This window comes from Lontra canadensis, unplaced genomic scaffold, assembly GCF_010015895.1.
Source record: "Lontra canadensis isolate GAN:19392208 unplaced genomic scaffold, GSC_riverotter_1.0 scaffold20, whole genome shotgun sequence".
Classification (NCBI taxonomy): domain Eukaryota; kingdom Metazoa; phylum Chordata; class Mammalia; order Carnivora; family Mustelidae; genus Lontra; species Lontra canadensis.
The window spans coordinates 2,276,952-2,296,439 of record NW_022631014.1 but is presented as its reverse complement, the minus strand read 5'-3'; the positions used below and the strand labels follow the sequence as shown (position 1 = coordinate 2,296,439).

Sequence of the window (19,488 nt, the reverse complement as noted above, 5' to 3'; positions counted from 1 at the left end):
TTTTTCATGTTCAATAAATATTGTTTTTACTGTGACACTATGCCTTTGCCAAAATTTATATTTTTCCTGTCACCAAGTAATTTTATTGTTAATGATCCATTTACTTGAATTTACAATGACATTTATAATAATGTATGATTCACCTTCTATAGAATAAACTTTGAAAAGCTTTACTTATATCTGTGAATTAGATACAAAACTCAAGCATTATTAAAATTAACTTATTTTCCATCAAAAACTCTCATGGTATTAATACGTGCTAAGTTCTTCTGTGATTCAAACAATACATTAAATATTGTTGCTTCACTTTTCCTATATGTATAAAAAAACAAAATCAAAACTGAATGAAATTTTCAACCATAAAATACAACAAAATACTGATACATGCAAAAAAAAAATTACAAAAGATTATGCGAAGAGAAAGATGCCAAAAAAAAAAAAAAAAAAAACCAATATATCCTGTAACTTCATTACTATTATATTCTAGAAAGGCCAAAACCGTAAGGATGGAAAACAGATTAATTGTTACTAGGAAGTGGAAGTAGAGGGAGGGTATTTGAACTCTGCGAGCAAAAATACTGTTCTGAGTCTTCATTGTGCGGGTGGTTACATGACTGTGTGCAAATCTTGCAAAATTCACTAAACTATACATTCAAATGGAGTGATTTTACTATATGCAAATTATACCATTATAAACCCTGCCCCCCAAAAAGAAGAAAAATGAATGAAATTCATTTAGAAGAGCAGCTCTTTGATCTATGTGAAAAATCATGCTTGACCGAGCAGTATGTGAAAGATACTTTCTGCAGAATGAATCATTATTTACAAACATAGTCTTCTTAAAATTAGCTACTAATTGTTTTTATGTAACAACCAACTAAGTCCGCCAGGTGCCCTGCCCCTCTGTTACTAATTTTTAAATAAATGGTGATGCTTATTCAGCAGATATATTACTTCTGATTTTAAAGTGGTCAGTGCTACTGCCCCAATGTGGGCACCCATGACAGATATAAACATCAACATTTTCTTCCAGTTATACACTCATCATCAACTTTCTTTAGAAATAGGAATTCAGTATTTCATTCGAGTTTTTTTTTATTTTTGTGAGGTCACTGATGCCAGAAAAGGTTCACTGCAAAAATTTTTAAAGCTACCAAAAATAGATATATTCTACTTAAACTACATTGTACACCCAAATGATAATTTCCTGTTTCCTACTGACTCTCTTAATCCTTCTTCATTTTCATTTCCATTTTTTTTCAATCCTACCAACAACTTCATGCATTTCACAGGCCTCGGTGCTACTGCATAGTATACAATGCACATGTTGTGCTAGGAAGAGATATTTGTGTGTGTGTTCATATAAATCTGTATATACACAGATTATTATTAAATATTTTGTATGTTGAAAGTGTTGGCGTAAGAGATATGTATTATTGTTGGCATTTTTCAGACTTAAATACACATTAAATTAACACCTATCTTCACTACACATAGATGCCTGAGACATTAGTAGACAAGACTATAGTCAAAACCTATTAGAACTAATAGAGATCTACCAGCCCATTTTGACTTATTTTAATGCAATGATTAATACTAATTATTAAAAATGAAAAAATTGTGCAAATGCTAAACTAAATGGGACTATATTCATAACCACAAATACGGATGTGTGAGTACCCCACCAAAATTCAGCAATACACATATACTAAAAGAGAAAATTAATGTCAATATTATACACACACACACACACACATACACAAACATGTATCTGTGTGGATTTGTGTGTGTGTATGTTTCCAGTGTAATGATTCTAAATAAACATTAACAAGTAGAATCCAGTAACATGGTCAAATAACATTTATTGAAAGAATGCAAGGATAGTTCAATTGAATTTATTATATTAATTAATTCAATAAGAAACACTGAATTACTTAGATGATGAAAAGCCAATTTATAAAACTGATTAATAAAATAGGGATATATAACAAAGTCTCTTAATAAAGTGGAAATATATAATAAAATATCTATCTCTCAAACTAAAAGCCAGAAAAATAGTTATTAGAAAAACACTAAAATAATTTCCATTGAAAGTCAGGAACAGGAAGGATTTGCTTAACCATTACAATTTTTAATAGTGTTTATAATCTGTATAATATGAACCAAAGCAATTAGACAATAGAAAAAATTAAGGGAACAAAATATAGGAGTTGTAAAAACTAAAAACAAACAAGAAAAATTTTTATTATTTGAAACAGTATTATTTCTTAGCGAAAACCCCAAGAAACCAACTGAAAAATTATTGCAAAGGATAATAGAAACTCAGCAAGCTGGCTAGTTAAAATATATATATATATATATATATATATATATAGTAACACATAGGAATCAATAGCCTTCAAATAAACAAACATAACTGAATTAGAAAAACGAAATGGTTGTACAAAAGACTCCATTTTACATAGAACTCCAAAGATGAAATAACTAGGAATAAAATAAGTAAGAAATGTCCAAGAACTTTATTGAAAAACCCCTAAAAAGATATAAATGATAGAAACACACAGCAATTTTTTGATACAAATTTTTGACGTCATAAAAATATCATGTTTCCTACAGATTACATTAAAAATACCAACAACTTTTTTTAGCTAGATGATCTGGTTCTTAAATTCATAGGGACTTCCAAACAGGTATTATTAGTCAAGCAAAAAGTTTCTGGGAAAAATAGTGAAATAAGAGTTTTATCTTATTTTATTTATTTTTAAAGATTTTATTTATTTATTTATTTGACAGGGAAAGAGACAGCAAGAGAAGGAATAGAAGGAGGGGGAATGGGAGAGAAGGAAGCAGGCTTTCCCACTGAACAGGCAGCCCAATCCAGGGCTCGATTCCAGGACCCTGGAATCACAACCTGAGCCAAAGGCAGACACTTAACAACTGAGCCACCCAGGTGCCCTGAAATAAGAGTTGTAACACATAACATAAAATTCCTATAATTAAAACTGTGGTACTAACGTAAAGAAAAAGATAGATGAGTGTAATAAGATTGAAAGTCATAAAATAGAAAAATTACATATAGAGCTATAGAATATTATCTATATGCACATAGGAATACAGAATATAAAATGATAAACTAGACATCTCAAATAAGCATAGAAAAGATGAATTACTGAATAACGTTAGGAAAATGGATAGGCATCTAAAAGAATAAATTTTGATCCCTACATCATATTCAATAGAACAAACTGCATAACTTATTAAAGGAGGAGAACAAATTTGAATGTACAAAATTAAATGGTAAAGCACTTAGGATATTTTTTAAAAACAAGTTTAGTATAGAAAATACCTCTCTAAGCATGACACAAAACACACAATAAGGAAAACTGATTAATTCATCTATATAAAAATAAAAAGACCAAAATTGGAAACAAAACCATATACAATTCACTTTACTAACAAAATATTCATTTTGGGGACACCTGGGTGGCTCAATCAGTTGAGCGGCTGTCTTGGCTCAGGTCATGCTTCTGGGGTCCTGGGATGGAGCCCTGATTCTCTGTCTGCCCCTCCCCGCTCACCACCCCCTCCTGTTCTCTCTCGCTCGCTCGCTCGCTCACTCTCTCTTTCTCTCACAAAAATACATAAAATGTTTAAAAATGTATTCATTTTAGGGAGCCTAGGTGGTGCAGTCTTTAAGCATCTGCCTTCACTCAGGTCATGATCCCAGGGCCCTGGAATCAGCCCCACATCAGGCTCCTTGCTCAGCAGGAGGCCTGCTTCTCCCTCCCATGCTTGTGTTCCCTCTCTCCTTATCTCTTTGTCAAATAAATAAATAAATACATGTATTCATTTTATTACTACGTTAAAAAGCTCATAGAGAATACCAATAATCCAATTAATAAAGGGCAATGAATACGGACAAACAACACCAGAAAAGGAAATTGAGTAGACATTAAATATATTAAACAATGTTGAATTTCACTTACAGAAAACAAATGTACATTTTAAAATTATAATAGGAAGTCACTTTTTATCTTAAATTCAAAAGTAATTTAAGTGATGGGATTAAAACAAATATACTGAAATGTTATGAAAATAATAGTTACTAGTACTACCTTTCAAATAATTTTATAACTTGGGGCGCCTGGGTGGCTCAGTGGGTTAAAAGCCTCTGCCTTTGGCTCGGGTCATGATCTCAGGTTCCTGGGATCAAGCCCCGCGTCGGGCTCTCTGCTGAGTGGGGAGTCTGCTTCCCTTCCTCTCTCTCTGCCTGCCTCTCTGCCTACTTGTGATCTCTCTCTGTCAAATAAATAAAATTTTAAAATAATAATAATAATTTTATAACTTTTGGTTTCTTTTAACCGAAAATACACTAGACAATATGGAGCACTGTACAGACGGATAAGAGTCCTCAGTGATTATTAATTCTATTATCCTAAAGCCTGAATCCACATATTGTTTGAAAGAGGGTACCAAGCTCATTTTCATATGACTGAAATGTAACCAAAGATGTACCAAATTAATACAATACAAAAGCTGCAGTCCCAAGACATGCAATCTTTCCCACCATTTATAGAATCATAATAGAAACATTTATTTAGGTATGAAGGTCAAAAATATGCCCACTTTTATCTTCTACATTATTCTCTCCACTGAAGAAATAACCAGAACACCACAATTAAGGGCAAGTCTACTTGTCAAACTGGGTGTTTTGGTATTTCGATAACATGTGAACATCTTATGTGGATCCTTTTTTCTAGGAAATCAAACAAAAACATGGAAAGGCTGATAAGTTCTCTGGTCTCACATCCTTCTAGTTCAATAACTAGAATGAGAACCTCATTTGGACTGACAAATACAATAAGGAAGCCCACCCAAAAGACTTAACAGAACAAAGGAAAACATGAAAAGAAAGTAGAGCTTTAGATTATATTTGCAAGTTGGAGAGCTTGGTCCACTTATTTCTTCCTGTAAAGTCTTTGCAGAGAAAAGGTAAATGATCTCTGTTGAAAGGCGTCAACAATACCTGATAGTGGAGAATATATTTATCCCAATAAAAGCAGACTCAAAATAGGTAGAAGAATTTCTTCTGTAAGATGCTAACAAGGTAAAAACACAAGATGATGTCACTATAATAGTTATGAGAATTAGAGTATCTTCTATAGAGAGATTAGCCTGACAGTAAAAGAATCACAAGTTCTAAAATCAGCAAATTCAAAGAACCAAAATCGCAAAGAAAATGGATTTCTTTATTATTTTTAAAAAATGGACAGTAGATTTTCTTTGATGAGCAGAACTGCTTTGCACAGTGAATGCATTAAGTAGTTCCAGACATGAGTCTTAAATACCAATCTAAAAACATTCTTTAAGTGACAAATACTTAAAGCATAATATATCAAAAGAAAAAAAAAACAGCATATACTAGAAATGACTAAAAACTTTAAAGCAGAAATTCCTTTTTGCAAGAGTTAGAAACTAGAAATGATACCACAGATTGCCCTAGTTTGTTTATACTTGCTATAAAAAAAACACATTTTAAAGGCAGTGTGATATAGTAGAAAAATCACAGGCTATAGTAGAAAAATCACAGGCTAGTGTGATAACGTACAAAAATGCTGAGCTCGAGTTTTGTCATCTGTAACAAAAAGGGGGGCTGTCTTCCCCCTTGCTGGGCTGTAGGGTTGTGTAGGAACAAATAAAGCACCAGTGTGGTATACAGAATATATGCAGACATGCCCAAAATGGTAGCTACTATTATCATTAAACTTTAATGAAAGAAATGAGTACTTGAACCATGTGAAAATGAGGTACTGGAAGCCAGTCTAGAATTATGCTTCAAAACTAAAGCTAAACAACATAATACTGAATCAAAGGAAAACCAGTTAGCATGAAAGGGATATAAAGACAATTACTGCACAACCCTAGCCTTCAAGGAGTTTGCAATTCTTTTACGCAAAGAATCACTTACTGAGCAATGACTTTGTTCCAAGCTAAGTCTGAGCAAGGGGGATTCAAAGGAATAAAGACATAGTCAGGACTTGAAGGAACTGAGCACTGAAATATGAAAGCCTATCATCAGAACAGAAGTGACTGAGCAAGATCACGTGGAAGCAGAGAACAAATGGCACCCAATTCGACTTGGAGCATCATAGAAGAAGTTTAGATACAAGGCAACCCTCAGGATGGCTCTTGAAGAAAATAAAGCGTCTTGCTTGTCAAGTGACCGGCAGAGGCCCGGAGACCAGAACGAGCAGGGGATTCAGGGTGAGTATGTCTGCAGTCTGGGAGACAATGGTTTGAAAAGATTTTGCAGAATCATCTTGGGGTCATATGACACTAAGGACTTTGGACATTCTCCAAGAGGTAGCAGGGAGCTGATGGGTGGCTTTAAATAGGAGAGTTAAATGATTAAATCATACCGCTTTTATAGGAAATCACTCTAGGGACTTAGGCGGAAGGGTGGGGAGTAGGCAGGATGAAGGCCGATGGTCACAGGGATCCAGGGAGAGTAAGGTTACAACTGTGTAGGTAAGAAACAGAGGAACTAAACTAAAAGAAGCAAGGAACAGGAGGTGAGGAATCAAATTAGGGCATTTCTAAAGGAAAATCTCAAAGACCTGATAACCAATTAGATGTGTGGGCAGTCGAGGGCGACTCAGATTTCTAGCTTGGAAAAATGGGTGGGTGGTGATGCCAATAATGGAGCCAGAAAACATAAGAAGACAAATAAGTTTCATGGGCTAGGAAAGATTACTAGTTCATTTGGGGACATGTGAATTTTGAAGGGTTTAAGGGAGATAGTGCATTAATGGCTATGAAGGAAAACCAAAATATACCTTCCAGGGAATTTATAACCCAAGAATTATATTTGACTGTTTGAATTACTGAGTAAGCTCTTCGGTTGCTCCAGTTGCTAAATATGAACTATGTCACAGGTAAAGTTGAAGTCTCATCTTTTTTGTTTGTAGGCTCTGCTAAACCAAAATGGATTTAAAACTTAGTATTTAGACTATCTCAGCAAATATACATTGCCAGGGTGAACCCTACTATCTCTGCAGTGGTTGCAATTCTGTACCTTTTACTGTTGGCATTTCTCCAGTCATCTTCACTAAGACTGAGTGCTAGCACACCCTCTATTCTTTTTCTTCTCCACAGGCACAGTTTTATAGTATAACACAGCCCTGGAGGAGAAGCGTACTCAGCTGTGCGGTCAGAAATCAATCTCTCCCTTTCCTAAGAGATAAAAGTTAGCTCCCTGGGCAAAGCAGACATTTGTAAGAAAATGAAGAACACATCAATCCACTGCATTCTCTGGGACCCTTGTCAAAGTGTAAAAGCATTTTTAGAAGAGAAAGTAAGAAGAAACTTCCTAGGTGTCAGGGTGGGCATTTCTCTTGCATTACACGTCAGCCTGTGGAATATGGAAAGGTTGAGAGTTTCCAGGCACAGACGGCACCATACTTTCTTACAAAGATGTGAATCCACCACCTCCAATGGCTTACTAAGACTATGTACTCTTACTTTAAAGACATTCCATGTCCCACCTAACTGACTTCCCATTCTCCTCTTGCCTCTACCTTTTGCCATTCACGCCCTCTAAAATACTTAAAGACGCCCCTCTTTTAGCTTCAATGACAATGCAACACAAATTAGCAGAGTAAACAGATATCATCTTTGCCCTTATCATATATGAGCCAATCATTCCCACCCAGAAGCCATTCATTATATAAAACCATCCCAGATCATTCACCCACCAAAATTATTCCTGTCTCGTCCAGATTTGCACAGACTTTTGCCTGTATTTCCTAAATATTCTTATCCCTTTCCAACCTATACTAATTTTTGCATACATTTGTCATCTTCTTTGAGAAAAGGGCAAGCCTGATTTATTCCAAAGATCCTAGCATAATGGCTTTGTATATAGACAGTGTTGATTAAATACTGTTGAAGAAATGACTGACTGATTATTGATGAATAAGGCAGAGATTTCATCAGGGGACTGTATCATTCTAGAAGTACACTGAGTCTAGGATATTCCAGAAACTAGTAACTCAGGATCTTCAATGTATTTCTCATGCTAGAAGAGGGTTCATGCCATGGCCTTTGGTCTACTACAAGCCAGAGCCTAGGAAAAATATATTATGAGCATAACTTCCATTTTTAACACATTAGCTATCAATTTTCCTATATATAATGATGTCAAAACAAAATTATCACGTATTTTAAAGACTACATAATAGAACTTTTCTTATGATTTGTGTATTTCACTCATCAGAAGAAATAAAACATATGTCTGATAAAGACATAAATCCAATTCTTATAAATCAGATGCTTTGTTCATTGCATAGAAGTTATGAGAACCACTGTGATAAAGCCTTTGCAGTGTAAAGAATTCATTTACAAAGTCAAAGAATGAGAATAAATAATTCCCTCCTCCCTCTTCTTTCTTCTCTCCTCTTTCTCCCATTCCCTCTCATTATCTATACATGGGGAGCACCCTGTTAAGATACTGGGATTAATACTCTGAAAACAATCCAACAGCTCCCACATTACTTCTAGACCAGAGAATTAAGAGTCTCTCAGGACGGCTGACTAAAATGAACAAGACTAGTCATACTGATGTGCCATCTCCAGATGTGAAGCAAGATGGGAACCAACTTACTCCCTCCAGTAAGTTGGGCCTTATATTCACTAAGATTTCAGATGTAAACTCAGGAGGGTTTCATGCATACAGAATTTCAGAGTGTGTTTAATAAATCTACTCTTTAGAAGAACAAATGTGAGAACATCCGGTTTTGTATAATAATACAACAGTGCATAGCAACTGTATAGACAGAGTTTCAAGATGACCCCCAAGATTCCCAACTGCTTGTGTATACACTTTGTCTAATTCCTTTCTCTTGCCTATAAGCAGAACAGATGTTTTTAGAGATGTGATTAAGATCCATAATCAGTTGACAGTGAATTAATCAAAACATAGATTATCCTGGCTGGACCTGACTTAGGCAAACTCTTAAAGAGAGACGCTCCTTCCTCTCTGGAAGAAGCAAACCATAGGTTGTGAGAGGGCTAATGAGAGGACCTGTGGCCACAACCTGAGGGCAACTGCTGGTTGCTGAGAAAAGTCCTTGGCTGACAGCAAGACAATAGAGACCTCAATCACAAACTGCAGGAATTAAATTCTGCTAACAACTACATGACCTTGGAAGAGGGCCTATAGCCCCAGCTAAGGACTTATTTACAGCCTTGTGAGACCCTAAGCAGAAGACCGACCTAACCCTTGCCTTGATGTCTGGCCTACAGAAAATGTAAGATAAGAAGCCACAAAGTTTGTGGTAATTTACTACAGAGAAAAAGAAAACTGATAAGGAACTATCTCCCTAAACATGAGCAATAAGAATAAAAGAGACTACGACTAGCATATAAAAAAATTCTTAAAGACTTTATAAACTTCTATTTGGGGAGAGATATCTCTAGAATGCTAGCTATTTCCTTGCATGTTTTCATGTAATAGCCTTTTATAGACAGACCCATACATAATGGAGCTCATTCTTTTTTACTGGCTAAATGCCTTTGCTGGTATTCTCCAAACTACAACCCAGCAAAGACTTAGGAAGATCTCCAGAGTCCCACCTTATTCTTTTCCCTTCCTATAGCACTGGGTTCATAACCCTTCTCTCTAAGATTGTAATGTTGAGAGCTCTATGTTCCTTGATGAAAGCATGAAAGGAAAGATGGGGAAAAAAGAAGAAAGGAAAGATGAAAAGAAACCACTGCAGTTGCCCCTGTAAAGGAAGTATTTCAATTTTAACAAATTTCCTTGGACCATTTTAAACAGGCTATACAGGAGTACATAAAATATATGCAAATATGAATGAGTGTCTAAGCTACTGTTATTCTGAATACTTTGACTGGAATCTCCTTGATAAGAGTCCATTGGGTTACAAACTTCCTTTAAAGCTTAAATCTTGTCTCACTAATCCCAAAGGAGAAGCACTGACCAAATCCTGATAGGACTGGAAAATGTAGCCAAATACACACCTATGAAAATGTAGGCTAATATACCATTATGTTTGAAAATGGACACTTCCCTTTGAATGCTTTATATCCTCAAAAAAAGAAAAAAAAGTAGTTTTCTCAAATGGTATCCCATGACAAATATTTATACTAAAAACTATTTTGAAAAATATATACTTATATGTTCTCTACTATACTTTATTTTGGCCAAATTAATATTTATGTGCTTAACACAAAAGTCTACTCAGAAAATATTTTTTTTAATACGGTAAACATATTAAAAAAACATATAGGAAAAGTAAACTAGATATAGGTCATGATGTTAACACTTAGTGTGTGAATGTGTCTATCTGCCTGTCTGTTTTAGATTGTTTCAAGTGAGAAGTGTGGCTACATGTGAGGAGTTAAAAAAAAACTTATTGGCGTTACTATTTTGTCCTAAATAAGGCATACATATTCAATGTTTGCAAGTTTCTTAGTCTCATTGCACTTCAATTAAACACAAACCAGGAGAACATATTTCAGAAGTAAATGTATTTTAGGGTAGTTTTACATAAAAAGATTTCTATTTCAATAAGTTTTTAAAAATTAAACTGGATATGAAAAAAATTCTAATTAATTGTCCACAATTATCCTTCAATCCTGACAAAGAGCTCACTTCTTAAATATTAAAAGGAATAACTATTATATAAAACAATAAATTATCATCAGGTGATAAAATATATTATTAACTTCTTTTATGTTGCCTGTGATAATATTTCAACAGATAAATTAGGAAGATCATCTTATAAGCTTTTATTGTTGTATACTTGTTTTTTTCCCTGGGAGAAATTTTGAATGATGTTTTAAGTTTGAATATTTTCCATTATAGTATTAAGTCAGTAAGACTAATAACATTGCATGGTGGTTAAGTTAGCAAAGTGGTTTACCAGGGCTACTGTTCATTCTCTTATTTTTTTCATCAGGAGTACCCAATATAAAATAAAATAAGAAACTAAGATGACTATATAAAGTATAACTAACAAATAAAGCAATGTACCAAATAAACATATTACACTTTGAGTATTATAACATCGTTCACTTTCTATAGAGTTTTTATTTGGGCAGGTGGCAATTTGGCAAATTTAAAACTTGCAAACTCTTTTGTCTTGCACAAGAGAAAAATAAAGAGAAAGAAGGATGATCATAGGAAGAGTTTCAGGGTAGTAATTATACTTAAAATTTTATAAACCAGAAAAGATAACACAATAAGATAAAATACTTAGCCAGGGAAATGGTATGTCCATGATTCTAGATACAGAAAAATCCGAAGCTAAAAATCTCTTTAAAGTATTTTTTAAGTTTCAGATTATTGAAGTCATCCTGCAATTCAAAAAAGAAGTAAATGGGAAAATACAATCTTCTTTCCTAGAGTGAAGTTTTTTGGGATGAGGGGTATTCATTAGATGTTGTAAACAAAACAAACAAAAAAGTCTTGCCAAAGTAAACCTTTATGTTACTCCTACTTTTGCATTTATTTCACTGATTTTCAGACTGATTTCATACAAAGTGGTTCCCTACAGGAATCCCCCAAACCCTGTAGAGCACAGACCAAGCATATTCTCCAGCAGTTTTAGGTTTTGGTCTTTGTTTTTGGTTTCTGTTTTCTAGATGCTCGTAGGTAATAATGGTCTTCCCAAATAAGAATCTAAAATTTCTCATTTTCCATTGTATTAACATTAATGCTTAGGTTTTTGTTTGTAGTTTTTTTTTTTTTTAAGGGAGCTATTCACTAGTACACCCATCTACATGCCCTCTGTTCATCAAATGTTACAGTGACATAAAGAGACAAAGGTATCTCATTCTGATGCTCCAAAGCCCCTCTCATTAGTAACTGATATCTAAATATATTGCCACAGTAATTCTCAGAGCTGTGCTGGGATTTAAAGTTGAATGGAGTCCAAAGTGTAGTGAATGACGATGAGATAAGTAACTACCATTTACTAATAACCCCATTTTCAATAGATGCTTTTGGGATCCATGTCGAGAACCTTTGGGATTTAAATCTGCAACTTCAAGAAGAAACATACGCATGAAACTAATCAGTTTCTAAGGTAATAATTAGTAGTACCCACATTTCCACATGCCTAAAGAAAGCAGTGGTGATTTTGTGTGCTGTTCGGGTGGTGAAGGTAATGGCAGCGGCAGGGACTATAAGTTTTATTACAATATTTTCTCTTATTATCCAAAGAAGACACATTGCACTGCACTTCACCAATACTATAGAATATAGAATATAGAATATAGAATATAAAAGGGGAGAGAATGGCTAAAGCAAAAGTTAAAAACACCATAAGAATATTCACACCTTTTACCCTGAGTAGGGTGGACATCAAAAATAAACATTGAAAAAATAGATAAATAAACATTGAACAAAATCAAGTAAATTCTTCACTTCCCTCCCGTGTAAACTTTTCCAACTATTCATAAAGCACAAAGCCCAGGACTTTCTTCCTACCATAACAGGAATGTGTATATAGACTACTGGAGTAGAAATAGAATTAGATGTGCTCTCTCATGTCAGCTCCATGAAATATACCATCATAGTAAAAAATAATTATACTTGAACCACAGAAAAGCCTTTAGAATGAGTTCCTGAGTTTTGTGTAAGAGGCAGAAAAAGGAAAGATAGCACACAGAAGCAACATAAGCTAGGAGGAAGGTGGGGATGTTCATAGTGAAACCAACCGAGAGCATTTGTTAGGGGGGAAAGTACATAACTCCTGAGCCTGTTGGGAAGACCAGCGGGCCCATAAAAAGGCTTGAGGAGCCTGGGAACGAACGGGGACCTGACCGTGGTCCTGAAAAAGAACAACTTGCAGGTGATCATGAACAATCTCCAAGCATCCACACAACACCATATCCTCGTTTTCAACTATAACTGAAACAAGCTAAACGTCCAATAATAGTCGCCCTCAAAAAAAATATGTCCAAACTTTCTCATATGATCAGCCTTTATAATGCCCAGCTCTTCCCTCCCCATCAGTCTCTCCTAGGGTGTCAGGATAATTTCAGGATTGAGAGGTACACTATTCTAGCTAAAAAGCAGGAATTAATTTTCTGACAAACTCGCAACGCTTAGAATTCTACAGAAAGCTTACACTTGGCAATCCTGATTCTAGTTTGCATTTCTTAAACTCTGATGGGAAATCATGCCTATCCGAAAGACCTCAAGGAAGGATGCTCCATAGAAAAATAACATTCCAAACTCACCCTATAATCTAGACAGCTTTGAAACTCTAGTAAGATAAGGTGGCAATTCACTAACATGGACATTCCCACTTTCACCTCATAAAATTTTTAAAAATTTCATAAGGAGATACCGAAATACGGGTCCCACACTCAACACGGGCGTCAGTCTTTCTTCAGGCTCTTTTCTAGCTTTCCCCAACCCAGGAAGTCAAGGGGGCCAACTACACCAGTCCAAAGTGTATTTAATACTACACTGAACCTTGGGTGGAAGGAAATTTCTCCGCACAAAAGACACCTTTGCAAAAACGGAACGTTTCACTCCGCTGGTGGAAAAAAAGAAGGTTGGGAGGGAAAGTAATTTATACGTGAAAAATCATTCTCGGAAAATACCATACAACTCGTCGAAGTGCAAGACTTACGTGTTCCGTCAAAACGGGTGGCGATGGTGTCGAGGAAGGTGTTCTGGGGCGCCAGTAATCCTTTCATAACCGGCATTTTTCCAGCGTGGTGTGAAATTCTCCATCAAAGTTTGTCCAGAAGGATGGCTCAAGAGGAAAGCGCCAAGAATGGAGAAGGGGAGCGCGCTGACGGCAGCAGAGGGGGACCTGGCGCGGTGCTGGGGCTGATCAGGGGGAGAAGGATGGAAGGAAAGGGGGAGCGCGTTCCAGCCGCCGCTGCTCTGGCTGGAGCCTCTCGGCGAGCGCTCGGCGAGCCCGCCCCGCACCTCCAGGCTCAGCCGGGCGCAGGCTCCCTCTCCTGCCCCCTCCACCTCCGCCAGCTGCCGAACCCCACCCCCCTCTCACCGTCCCTCCGCGGGCGGCAGTTCCCGCCGAGCTCAGCCTAGCCCCCCACCCCGCCCGCCCGGGAAGAGCTCGCGGTGGCCCGGGGCGCCGCGCCCTGACCTCGGGCGCTGGGGTCGTGGAGGACGGCGCTCGCTGCAGGGCGAGGCCGGGTGGCGCCTAGCCTCCCGGTGTCCAGGGGGCGCAGGGAAACGCGTGCGATTGCGACTCCCACCCCCCAGGAGCCAGTGAACAAAGACCCCTTTGTTCCCGCTCCGTCCCTCTCCCGGGGAGACCGGAGTCCCGTGGGTGTGGTACTGGAGAAGGGGAGGAGACAGGTAGGGGCAGGTACCCGGCCTTAGCCAAGAGCTTGGGAGGGGGCAGTCCCCCCACGTGGTGTCCGAGAGAGCTGAGGCCGCAGGACGCCCCAGGGGTGGTGGCCCTCTTCCGGCACACCTGACACTGCCAGTGCCCCAGACTGGAACAGGGCAGCTTCGGGTTAGTTGCGCGGCCCCTTCCTAGTCACCGGGGTCTTTCAGCTTGAAAACTAGTCCAAAGCGCCCGGGTTTTTCCACCTCTCCTTCCTGGGCTCAAAAAGAGGTGTTTCGGCCCCTAACTCCAGATTGCCATTGGTCTTCCCAAGCCATTCTAAAGTAAAAGAAAATAATAAGAGGGTTTTTTTTGTTTGTTTTGTTTTGTTTTAATGGACAATGGATGGCTTCTCACTCTCCGGCGAAATGAAAATAAAACATTCCTAGAAAAGTTTTGTTTTTATTGGTTTGTGAAATACAATGTAAGTAAAACCAGTCAGCCTTGTAAAAAAACAGCTTCACCACCAATTAGCCTAGCCCGCCTCCTCTCCACCACCCAACAACCCCACACCCCTGCGCAACGGCGAGACTTCCTCTGAGATTGGAACCTCCGGGTGGAAAGGCTTCCCGTGTCCCTGGAACGGCAGGTGTCATGGAAAACGAAAGTGGTCTCTCCCTGCCCTTCTCCCTTTGCTCACGGGGGGACTCCCAGTCTGCCAACATTCTACCAAGGAAAGCCTGGCCCAAGCCTGGGGCGCAGCCCTGCGAGACGTGGAGGAGGACACCGCGCTGGGATTCTTCAGAAAACCCTGCAAGGGAAGATGTGGAAGCAAAGTTGAGAGCCTTGGGGTAGAAAAACAAACGTAAGCCCAGGTGCTGGCGCACCCAGAAGGAAAGGAGGGGGTAAGCGAACAGGTGTGTGAGCCTCGGCGAGGGGCAGCTCGAGTCCCCGCCGCCCGGGAGCTCGGGCGTGCGGGGAGCCCAGAGCGCTCGCCTCCCACTCCTGTTGGTAGCCCGGCAGAGGGGAGGGGGGAGGGGGGAGGGGCTCATTGTTTGAATTCTCCCGGCTCCTGGGGCGAAGGGGGGACCCTAAGGGTTTCGTCACGGCTGCCCAGGGCTCCGGGAGGGCGGGGGTGTAGAGCGGGAGGGAAGCATCCCCCTCTCCCCGCCCCCAATCCCTCTTTCTTCGTGATGCACTTCCTGCGGCCGAGGATTCCCTTTGTGTTGAAATTCAAGAAGATCCGGCCGCCGCGTGCAGCCAGCCCGGCGGGGGGCGCGGGGCAGAGGAGGGGATTCCTGAGTGGGCGGCGCAGGGCAGCAGACCCAGAGGTCAGGCGTTTGGCGCGGGGCCTCCTGCCCAGCTGGACTCCTCTCCGGCCCACTCGGCCGCTCCCTCCCTCCCCCCAGTCCTTCCGTCCGGAGCAAGCTGTGCTGTGCGGAAACCGAGCTCACGTGGGCGGTGTCCCCCACGCGGCGCGCCGAGACAACTGCGGGTGGCTCTCTTGGCTCTCTCTCGGGCAAAATGGGGAGAGAAAGCAGAGGGAGCCCCTGCTTCTGTTTGGGCGGTGCATTGCGTCCTAGAAAACCTAGACTCCTGCTGTTGCTGTAAAAGCCTGAGAACCGCCTCGCATCTAGTGGCTTCAAGTTCAGCATGAAATACATTAGGTGTAAACCAGGATTCGGTTCATAAAATTTGCACTGTAGGGCTATGTGTGTCTGTGTAAAAACTGTTGTCTCGTGGGCTTTATGTACGTTGCCAAATGCATGAAATCACTTGCAAGACACAAGGAGGGGGCTTCAGAATGGCAACCCCAAAAGAAAGCTTAGATTTTATGGCAAAAGAAGCCCTAGCATTTATCACTCACTGTCTTAGTCGCTTCTCCAGTACAAACTATGTGTGGGGGACTGTGGTAATCACAAGAATCCTGCCCTGAAATATCCAAGACTGAGATCCTATTGAATTCAACTGGTCTGTTGGACATGGCTTTGACCACCTCTTACAAACTTATAGCCCCACCAGGAAGCAGTCATTCTTTCCTTTTTTTTTTTTTTTTTAGCTTTTATTTATTCATTTGAGAGTGAGAGAGAGCACGAGTACACTGGTGGGGAGGGATGGAGGGATAAGGTGTAGCAGACTCCCCATTAAGCAGGAAGCTGGACCTGGGGCTTCTCTGGATGCCAAGATTCTGGGATCATGACCTGAGCCAGAGGAAGACACTTAATGGACTGAGCCACCCAAGGGAACCGGAAGGAGTTTTTCTTGACTGTCATCACCACTCTGGTCTTGGGATCCAGGCCTTCTCTGAGTGAGTATCCAAAGAGGTAGTAATTAGGAGCTACCAGTTTCTTAAGGCCTGGTCCAGAAACTGCCAGAACTAAAGCAGGCACAGAATCCAGACTCGAGGGGAGGGAATAGAGGTCCATGTGTTAAAATCTCTACATCATTGTGAGTATTTTAGTTTTGAAGGAGGTTGCCTTATAATGGTATTCCAAAATTTGATTTAAAAATCTAATTTCACCTATTCTAAATATGTCCATAAGAGTTTAGGATTTCGGGGTACAAGATCTGGGCTCAAGTCAATAATTCTTCATAGGGAAAATGTTAAGATACAGGTATAAAAATATACATTGAAATTACTTGAGAACTAAAGCCATGTATAAATGGCAACTGTTACTATTGTCTTTCACATTTATTCTCTCCTGTAGGTGAGGTCATGGAGAAGGTGTGACCACTAGTTGACCCAGGAGCTAGCCTCCCATCTTCCTCTACCCTTGTAAAGTTCTTTCTGCCTACCTTTCCCACCGACTAGAGCTGTTTTCAAGGACACAGACTTGAGAGAGCAAGCTTCTAATCTAAGCCACGGCTAAGGCCTCTGTGTAAACTTCTAAGATTCTGGTGCTTATATGCCAACATCTACTAAAGACAGTCCGCGTATGTAAGTTCCCTTGCTTGCTAAACCTGCCACTTACTAAACTGGAATGGCCTGCCTTTTTCTTCGGTCTCTCCTTGCCATCTGCATACAGGACCCATTCAAGATTTTACCTGGGGAACTCCTGAGGTTTCAAACCAACATCTCAACATTTCATGCTGTCTTTTCAGTCTGGATAAGATTGAAAAGGGGCTTCAGAAATCACCCACCCACCCCATATCTGTTTGATGGTTTTAGATCTTCTTCATGTCCATTTCGTAATTACAGCATTCATTCAATACCGTGGCACAAACAAATGCTTCATCTTCATAGATGTTTGTGTATTTGACTGTAGGCTTTGAAAACATTGTTAAACTTTTACTGGCAGCAAGAATTTTAGCCCTCAGAAGAAGCAGCTATTTTAATGTATAGGCTGGTTAAAAAAGAGTGTCTACCCAGAAGGGTTGTGTTTTAGTTTTGTCTCTAGCACTTATCCCCTTTGCGACTTTGTTACTACTTTGGGCAAGTCATTTAGTCTTTGTGACTTAACACTTCCTCATCCATAAAACTGGGATTAAATTTCCCTACCTTCTTCACTGAGTAGAAGAAAATATTTGTGAAAAATCTCTGAAACCCGTAACGCATGGCATATGATATAAGGGATTATTACAATAATCTATTTCTCTTTTTTTGTTGTTGTTTTCTAACACCTAATTCAAAGTTCTTTATACACAATAAATATCATTGACTGTTACAATTTACGGTGTTATTAACTCAGAGCACATTCATGTATTAACAACCCATTACAACCTATGGCTTCTGAGTTTTTCCTTCTAAATGTAAGTGACTCTAGAAGCTCAGAAGGAAAATCAAGTTCATTCATTTCTTTTACTAATGTTCCTGAGTTGTCCTACTGTGATGTCCAACTAAACTGGATTCGGTGGTACAGTTACTGACTCTTGTTCCCAAAATACACTTAATGTGTATACAACCTGGAATATTCTGGCAAAAACCTCCAAAGTCATGATTACAGTCAGGATAATCTAGATTATGCTTCAATAAAAATGTAAACTCTGAGTGGCTTGATAAAGCAATGCTGTCTCTTGCTCACTCTACATTTCCTACATGACCCAGCAAGTACCTCTGCTTGTTACTAGGGTCCAGACTGATGGAAGCTCCGCCCAAAATGTGTTTTCCTTGATAAGAAAAAGATGATCTGACAGAATATATGCTGTGTTTTAAAACTTCTGCCCACAATTTAATGGCTAAAATGAGTCCCATGACTATCTGAATTTGAAAAGGGTGGTAAAATACAATTTGTTTTGTGCCCAGACTTAATTTATAAAGGTGACAACAGAGAGGTCAATGACATTGAAAGAGAAGTCCAGTGTTACTTAAAATTCCCCTAGAAAGGAGAGACATGACTCATTAGGCAGATCCACAGAGGAAACACCAGATTTTGGTCAGGAAACAGAAGCAGGAGTGAGAGGAGCTCTTAAACCACAGCCTTTACTGGGGTTTCTGTGGGAAAGGCAAACCAGGGCAGAGTTTAAGACTGGCTAGTTTGAATAGTTGTGGTGGGCTTTAGGCTGCAAGGGTGGTCTGTAGCTGCCAGGAACCTGGCCTGTGGTGATTTGGGGCAGGGGAAATATTAGTTTGGGGTGAGAGATTTAGATAAGCTCATTGATCAATTATGCATATGGTCTTCCTCACCTGTAAGAGGGAGAATTTTGGAAGCACCATGCGAACCTTCATGTACAAAAGAGAAATGATACTAATACACTACCTTGGACTCTATGAAAATTAAGTGAGTTAATAATATAAGACATATAGAATGGTATCTAAATTATAGTAAGGGTTTATAGTAAGAGGTCTATAGTAATAATATAGGATATTATTATTATTTTAGGCTGTCTGTACAGACTTTCTCCTTGGAAACTTAGGTCACTACAAATGACCTTCGGCAGTTTGGATAGCTGATTCCTAGAGGCAAAGGTTTTCTGCTAATACCTTCCTCAACTCTTGGTAAATTTTCACAGTAGTCAAGTCACAGAGCCAGACCACTTTGACATTCAGTGAATGTGAGCCTCTTCGGGAGGGTAGACAGTGAAAACTGGGGCTAATATTTGCTTTATTTATTTATTAAATCTAACTATCTTTCCCTTACTGTGGAGATATTTTGTCACAGGAAACTTAACATTATGTCCTTTAGTGCCTACCAAAGTTTTCAGTATTCTGCTC

General features: G+C 39.1%; 1 protein-coding gene across 1 annotated transcript in view; it reads right to left on the bottom strand.

Annotated features, from left to right (window-relative positions):
* The window catches only part of KCNH8 (potassium voltage-gated channel subfamily H member 8), a 391,780-nt gene extending 377,946 nt beyond the window's left edge, over positions 1–13,834 (bottom strand). Inside the window, exon 1 of the mRNA XM_032860933.1 lies at positions 13,668–13,834. Within this exon, the coding sequence (XP_032716824.1) occupies positions 13,668–13,743 (76 nt within the window). The 5' untranslated portion in view covers positions 13,744–13,834. The remainder of the gene's footprint in view (positions 1–13,667) is intronic.
* Between the last annotated feature and the right edge of the window lie 5,654 nt (positions 13,835–19,488).